Here is a 7829-nt window from a genome sequence, read left to right as displayed (position 1 = left end):
GTGTCGGGGGTGTGCAAGGAGGGTGCTGGAAGGGGCAGCGGGTTGTTTGGGGTGCGGGAAGGGTGTTTGGGGTGCAGGGAGTGCGTAAATGGGGTGCAAAGGGGTTGTTGGAGGTGCAAGAAGAAGGGTGGGGAGTGCATGAGGGGTGTTGGGGTGCAGGACAGGCAGGAGTGTCCAAGGGGTTTGGGGGTGCGGGGTAAAGGGTGTTGGGGTCCCAGAGGGGGAACTCGTGCAAGGGATGTTGGGGTGCAGGAAAGGTGGGAGTGTGGATAAGTCTGCCAGGGAAAGCTTCCCGGTGCTGGGGGAGGAAGCATCAGGAAGGGGATTCCCCCCCTCTGCCCTGCCAGCTCTGGGCCCTTAAAAAAGAGGAAAGACTGGGAGAAACCAAACCCCCTCTGTTGTGTTGGTGTGGATGGATCCCTGGTGTTCAGCAGGAAAGATGAGATGCTCTAATTCCTCCTCTTCTCCACGCAGAGCTCCCTGAAAGAGTAGAAAGAGCAGAGGAGAGGAACTGCCTTGGCTTTGGGACACTGCAGTGATAAGCACCCAAAGGAAAATATTCCCTCTTTTGTACTTTTTATTGCTGTGTTATCCCTCTGGGTCTGTCCCTGCTGGACCTGCGTGGTAAATTTGGGGTGTTCCCCCTGGGATGTGACAGGGAGGGGGACACCCTGAGTGTGGCACCAGCTCTTCACACAAAACAAACCCGGTGTTTTCTGCCCCATCACTGCTGAGCTGTGGAGCTGTTTAAAGGAATTAGGGGGCTGTGGAGCTGCCTGAAGAATTTAGGAGCTGTTTGAGGGGGCTGTGGAGCTGTTTGGGAAATTAGGAAGCTGTTTGAGGGCATTTCCTCTGCAGAGGAAAGGGAAGGGAGAAAACGAAAGTGGTTGCCCCGTTTCCCGAAGCAGGAGGTGCTTTGGAGGAAAAGCAAAGCCCTGATTGCACTGGGCTGTGAATTCCCTGGCTGTGCCCTGGGCTGGGAGTCATCCAGCTCAGCAAAGTGCCTTGGAGTGTTTGGGAGCAGATAAAAATGCTCTGGCTGCGGGAAAACTCTCATGGAGCTCGGCCAAGGTCTCTGTGTGTGTGAGTGTGTGTGAGGCACTGAAACCCCGAGCTCCAGGCTTGGGTCCTGCTCCCACTGCTGCTCTGTCCATCTGCTGTGGGGAAAAAAAGGGGAGATCTGACCCTTAAAAAGGACTTTTTTTTTTCTTTTTGATCCCAAAAGGGCTTTTCTGTTTGTGGTGGGAGTGAGTGGAAAACAGTTCCTGGGCTTGGGGATGGCAGAGCAGGGTCTGGAGGAGGTTGGAGGTTGTTGGATGTTGCAGAGAGAGGCATTTTGGTGCTGGGAAGGGAATGTTTTGGTTCCAGCAAGTCATTTCCTCTGAAAGGGAAACTGGAAACGGTGGAATTTAGGGGGGGGAGGTCACAGAATCCTGGAGTGGTGTGGGTGGGAAGGGACCTTAAACCATCCCATTCCACCCCCTGCCATGGGCAGGGACGCTTTCCACTATCCCAGGTGGCACTTCCAGGGATGGGGCAGCCACAGGTGCTCTGGGAATTCCATCCCAGCCCCTCCCCACCCTCACAGGGAGGAATTTCTCCCCGGTATCCCATCTGGATTGACCCTATTTTCCACCATTAGATAAAATGCTGAATGGTAAATGGCATCTTTTTTACCCTCAGGTAAAGCCTGAGGAGCTCCAGCCTGGCCTACCCCCCGTAAGCCTCTTGTCTTTACCCCCCTTAACACTGGCGGTGTTGCCACCCTGGCTGGGATTTGGGGATTTTCAGCTGGTGTTTCTCACAGTGCTGGGCCTTGTTTTGCTTGGAGCTGTCCTGGGAAGGCTGATCCATCTGCAGATTGACTGGAGGGAGATCAGTGTGTTGAGGACTCTCGAGGGGAGTTTGGGGAGGATCATCCATGGGGTGATTTCTCTGCTGGAGCTGGTTCCCCACAGGATGTGAAAACACCCCTGGAGGATGTGAGGAAAGTTGTCCTCCCCTGGGGGCTGTAATTGCTGATGGGACAGAGCTCAGGGAGAAGCTGGAGGCGTTGCAGGGCTGGAACCTCCCTTCTTGCGGTGGCACTTGGGACAAAAAGCTCCTTCTCCAGGAGAGCCTGACCTGCTCCTGACCCAGCTGGGGGCACAGGATGTCTGGGAGCTGATTTTTCCCGTGGTTGTGTGTGGTGCTGACAGCAGGTACAGGAGGTTCTGTGCTGTCCCAGACCTGCTGGGGTGAAGGTTGGGAGGAACATCTCCCTCCATGCCAGAAAGGGGATGGAGAATGAGCTCAGGGCTTGTTGGGAGGGGATGGGGTGAGGATTTCAGTGGCTCAGTCACACTTTGGAGCTTCCCTGCCTGTTCCCAAAGTCCTGAGAGCCCACCAGGGAGCTGTGTGACCATGGTTTCTTTGGGCTCTGTGGTTATTTAGGCTTTTGGAGGTGGCAGGTTCTGCATCCTCCCCCAGTTGAGGAGCAGCTCTTCTTGTTCCAGCTCAGAGGTAGAAAAGTCAAGGCTGACCTGTTTGACTGACCCTCCCGTGGGTGTTTCCACCCACAGCTGGGTGCCACGAGCTCAGCTGGCAGCTGTTCCAGCTGATAAAAACCCCCCTGAAAAAGGGGGGGGGGGTGGATTCAGAGCTGGTGCCTTCTCCAGCCAGCAGGCATCTGCTGCAGAAACGCTGCTGATTTCCTGGTGAAGGCATATTGTGTTCTCTGAGCCTTTGTTAGGCTGCTCCTGTCACGTGAACTCGCAAAAAGCGTGTTGTGTTCAGGAGGAGAGAGGGGAAAAAAAAAAAAAAAAGGGAGGAAAGAAAGAAAAACAGCAGGTCACTGGGTGAACCCCAGCCTGGCACTTTTGGGTGGTGGGTGTTTGTTTTTTTGGTTTTTTTTTTTTTATAATGCCCAAGCTGGAAAGCAGGACTACCAGGGCTCTTGTGGTTGGTTGCCTGTGCACTCCTGCCTTATGCAAGGAGGATTAATTTAAGTAGGTGGAGAAGTATTTCTTGGCTGGTTATCAGGGGGTGAGGCTCCCTGGGGAGGCTTGTTGGCTTCAGATAGGTGACAGGAGCTGGGGAGGGCAAGGGCAGATCCTCAGCCTTCACACCTGATAAACTGCAGCTCCCTCTCACCTCCCAGCTCTGCCTCTGCCACAGGAGAGCCTGGCTTTGCCTGCTCCCTGGGCTGCTCATCCTGTTTAATCCTGGCTTTGGCTACTCTTTGGGTTCTTTGCCTGTCAGATCCTGGGTTTGGGCTCCTCCTTGGGCTGTTTGTCCTGTTTCTTCCACAGCTCCAGCTGCAGGCCAGGCCGCGCTGGTGGTGATTCAAACTGCAGCCTGTGTGTGGGTTGCTCTGGGGCTGTGGTGTGAGTTTTGAAAACCCCTTTAGAGTGGCTCAGCTCACCCCCAAAAAATTAAGTTGATATTTATCCCCATGTGACATCCCTGCCCCATGAAAACCTGCCCTGCTTCTCACCAGGCTGGGGCACGGGGTGCCTGTAAATTGATTTTTCCTGTGGCTCTGTGGGGTTTTAGCAGGTACAGGAGGTCCTGTGCTGTCATGGGAGCTTCTGGGCTGAAGTGAGGGTGGAAATACCTTGGGTTAGTTCCCAATAACCTCCCCAAATAGAAATGGTGTTTGCTGCTTCCCAGGCATCCCAGTGACAGATTGAGACTGGGATCTGCTGGCTCACAGCGATGCCTTCAAGTCAAAACTGGCAGAGAAATCAAAACTCCAGCCCAGATCCCAGGTGGAAGCAGCTTGGCAGAGGTGGGTCCTGCTGAGTCATGCTGACAGTGGGGCTTTTCCCCCAAGGGGCACCACAAAAATCCAGCCCTTCCCGAGGAGGAGGAGCAGCATCCATGGCTCTGTGGATGCTCAGTGCCTTTCTGCCTTCCCAGGAGGGTTTTTGGGAGCCTTTGGGTTTATTTGCAGTGCCTGTTCACAGGTTCCAGGGCTGTGGAACAGGGAGCTTTGCTGGAGGCTGCCAAATTCCCTGGTGTGGGGTGATGCCTTTCATGAGTGCCAGCTGATGCTGGAGTCTGGAATTCCACTGGCTGCCTGGCCAAGGCCCTCTGCAGAGAATTCCTGGGGGATTTTGTTTCAGAGTGTTTGCTGCAGACGCAGCCACTTGCTTGGCTTGGCCTCGTGTAAACCCACCTCGGGTTTATTATCCTGGGTTAAAGTCCTGAACTCGGCTCTGATCCCTTCCTTGATCTCCCAGGGTGTGGGTGAAAGTGCTTGTTGCTTTCTAGAGCCTTGGGTGGGTTTAGAGAATCGAGAGTTCAAACATGAGATGGCTTTTGGTGACTTAACTCCTGCCTCTCAAGCTGAGCCGCAGGGATCCCTCCTTCACCTCCTGATGCAATTCCCGAGCTTCTCCTTGGAAAAATCATCCAGTGCACGGAGCTGCAGGTTGCTGAGCACCCCTTTCCCGTGGCTGTGGCTTTCCCAGGAGCCCAGTGTTTGCGTTTCCAGGTGTGAGGGCTGCACCAAGGGCCGTATCCCTTCATCTGGTTTCGGTGGGACGGGGGGGTGGATCGGCCACAAGAGCCCTCCCAGAGCGTCCAGCCCCAACCTGTGCCCCATCCCCACCTTGGCACCAGGTGCCAGCGTCCTGCCCTTCCTTGGACACCTCCAGGGGTGGGATCTCCACCTCCTCCTCCTCTTCCTCCAGGGCAGCCCCTTCCAGTGTAGCAGTGGGAAGGACTTCTGGCATCTCGATGTCAGGATTTGCTGGGGGGGGTGGGAAATGGGGTGAAGGGCCCTCCAGGCTGCTGGGGGACAGTGTCACCCTCTGGCTCTGCCTTTCCCTGTCCTGGGGGGGTGGTTCCTGTGCATTCCCAGCTCCCTCAGGTTGCCCTTCTAGGAACCCTGTTGCCCAAAGGAGTGTGTCACAAGCTGCTGAGCCACTGCAGGGCAGGCAAGCCGGGGCAGAGTCAGGGGTGTTGTGAAGCAAGAGGCAATTACAGACCTAACTGTGTTATTTCTTCACTGGGAACAACCACGCCAGCTTGATTCCTTGGACTTTCCATGGATAAACAGGAGCAGAGGTCACACATTCCCTCCCCCTGGTGTCGCAATGGGAGCGTGGATTTGAGCTGGTGGCATCAGCAGCGCCCTGGCCTTGGCATGGGGGGACCCAACCGACCCCCCCCCACCCCCCCTAAAGCTCTTGGAAGTCTTGGAGCTTTTGTGCCTGCGTAACCAAGGCTTCTCCCTCCGTGTGCTTTGTTGCAGACAAGGATGCAGAGCTTGCAGCCGGACCCCAAAGCCCAGTACAGGAGCGTGTACGAAGCTCTGAAGAGGATTGTCCTCACTGAGGGGCTCTGGAGGCCTTTACGTGGGATTAATGTCACCATGCTGGGGGCTGGCCCTGCCCACGCCATGTACTTTGCCTGCTATGAGAAAATGAAAAAGTCCCTCAGTGACACCCTGCAGCAGGGAGGGAACAGCCACCTGGCCAATGGTATTTTGGGGGGGGGTTGGGGGGGGTTTGTCACCCCCTTGTGGGTTTATCGACCTGTCCTCCTCTTGCTTCGTGCTCTGCCCCTGGAATATCTGCTCCAGGCTGGGTTTGCAGGTGGGCAGAGGTGGCACCTGCCCCTGGGTTGAGCCCTTCTTGGTGGTCGCCTCGTTGCTCTGACACCCTTTGTCCTGCCCTGGGTTTCTGGGGGAGTGCTTGGCAGGTCTCTCTTCCAGAGTTCAGGGAATAAATTATCTTCCTCCTTGCTGCCTCTTGCCAGGAAGAGGCTTCCCATGGTTGCCTTTCAAGTAGCTACAGGCTTTTGGTACCAGCAGCAAAAAAAAAAAAAACCTGAAGCTCTTGGGTTAATGAGAAATGACCAAAAGTCATTTGGGCAAGAGGGAATTTGAGGTGGGAACCCAGATCAAAGGGGAAGGTGTGGCTGGAGAGAGGCCCTTCCTGGAGCCAACTGCAGGATCATTCATGGCTGGTTGGATTTGGCAGAACGTGGGCAATTAGTGTTTGAAACCCAGGCTGAGTAAAGGGCTGAAAAAAGGCCTAATTATGGATGTGCTGAGGTGGTTGCAAACATTGCTCATGTCTCAGTCATTGAGGGGTGGGGGGTTGTGGTGTGGACAAAACCCTGGGATTTGTTGGGAATAGTGGCCGTGAGAGGATCCTGGTGTCCCTGGGGCTGCTCTGGGTGGCTTCTCCTGTCCCTGGGGGTCACTGCAGTGGCACAGGGTGCTCCCATGGGTGGCAGTGCCTGGGCAAGCCCTGCTGCCCTTTCTCAAGGCTGCTCTTGCCTTGCAGGAATAGCTGGGAGCGTGGCCACGCTGCTCCACGACGCCGTGATGAACCCTGCCGAAGGTAAATCCCTGGGAAGGGCAGGGCTGCACCCCCTGGGCCTTGGGACAGCACCCAGGACACCCCCCTGGGGCTGGGACAGCACCCAGGATAACCCCTCAGGCCATCCTTTCTTCGTGGGAGTGGGTTTTGGTTTTCCTGAAGCTCTGGACTGACCAAGCTGAGCTCTCTTGTCATGGTTGTAGCACAAGTGCAGCAACCAAAGGGACTGTTTTATGTGCCTCCCTGGGTGGGTAAAGTCTGCCTTGAAGAGGACTCGGTAAAATGAAGGCTCCCAGTGTAAAATGCAGCTAAAATGACAATTATCTGGCCTGCAGCTACTCAGTGCACTCCTGAGCTGGCCCAGAGTCAGGTTTTTCTGAGGGAAGAAATCTCTGGCGTATCAAATCCTTTTAATTATACCCTGATGAAATGAAGTAAATTAATTGGCCTTTTGCTGGAGTCAGTGGAAGTTGCTCCAGTCAGTGGGGCTGGACGTGGGTCTGTTCCACTTCCCAGGTGAGGGACAGTTATTAATTCACTTTTCTGCCCTTGTCCTCTTGGTGTGCCAGTGTTTGTGCCCTGAGGGTCTTCATCAGTCTGGCTTAATGCCTTTCTGCCTAGAACTAAAGGGTCATTAATTAAGCTGGAGGAGAGGAGTTCATTAGCCCATGGGAGTGCAGAACTGGGGCTGAGCTCTGACCTGCTTGCCTCACTGTGTTGAGTTTTTTGGGGGGCATTGGGCAGTTTAGGGGGCTCAGTTTGGGCTTGGAAGGAGATGTTGGGTGTGGGTGGCTCAGTTTAGGGGGTGTGGAAGATGTTGGTCTGAGTGGGTCATTTTGGGGGGTGTGGAAGGGGAGATCAGCTCTGGGTGGCCCAGTTTGGACGTGGAGGGCGAGGGGCTGTTTCAGGGTGGTTGTGGCTGGAGCAGGGGGTCAGCCTGGGCTCTGAGACGACCAGCACAGCTGTGTTGGAGCTCACAGCCCTCTCTTCTCCCGCCCTGCCAGTGGTGAAGCAGCGCATGCAGATGTTCAACTCCCCGTACAAGTCGGTGCTGTCCTGCGTGAGGACCGTGCAGAGGACCGAGGGCTTCGGCGCCTTCTACCGCAGCTACACCACCCAGCTGACCATGAACGTGCCCTTCCAGGCCATCCACTTCATCACCTACGAGTTCCTGCAGGAGCACATCAACCCCCGCCGCGAGTACAACCCGCGCTCCCACATCGTGGCCGGGGCCGTGGCGGGCGCCGTGGCCGCCGCCGCCACCACCCCCCTGGACGTCTGCAAGACCCTCCTGAACACGCAGGAGAACACGGCCCTGAGCTCCCTCAACATCAGCGGGCACCTCTCGGGCATGGTGAACGCCTTCAGGACCGTCTACAGGCTGGGGGGGCTCCCGGGCTTCTTCAGGGGGGTGCAGGCCCGCGTCATCTACCAGATGCCCTCGACGGCCATCGCCTGGTCGGTGTACGAGTTCTTCAAGTACTTCCTCACGAAGCACAAGCTGGAGAAGAGAAC

The 7829-nt window shown here is 55.8% G+C and overlaps 1 protein-coding gene across 1 annotated transcript in view; it reads left to right on the top strand.

Moving 5' to 3' along the window:
* SLC25A37 (solute carrier family 25 member 37) overlaps positions 1–7824 on the top strand; it is a gene marked incomplete at its 3' end in the record, with an annotated part of 8556 nt that extends 732 nt beyond the window's left edge. The window contains exons 2-4 of the mRNA XM_027905132.1: positions 5240–5468; positions 6279–6335; positions 7319–7824. Of these exons, the coding sequence (XP_027760933.1) occupies positions 5240–5468; positions 6279–6335; positions 7319–7824 (792 nt within the window). The remainder of the gene's footprint in view (positions 1–5239; positions 5469–6278; positions 6336–7318) is intronic.
* Between the last annotated feature and the right edge of the window lie 5 nt (positions 7825–7829).

This window comes from Empidonax traillii, unplaced genomic scaffold, assembly GCF_003031625.1.
Source record: "Empidonax traillii isolate 1590-97213 ecotype Southwest subspecies unplaced genomic scaffold, ASM303162v1 scaffold1124:size387931, whole genome shotgun sequence".
NCBI lineage: Eukaryota > Metazoa > Chordata > Aves > Passeriformes > Tyrannidae > Empidonax > Empidonax traillii.
Note: the sequence above shows the minus strand (reverse complement) of the source record. Positions and strands in the feature narration are given on the sequence as shown.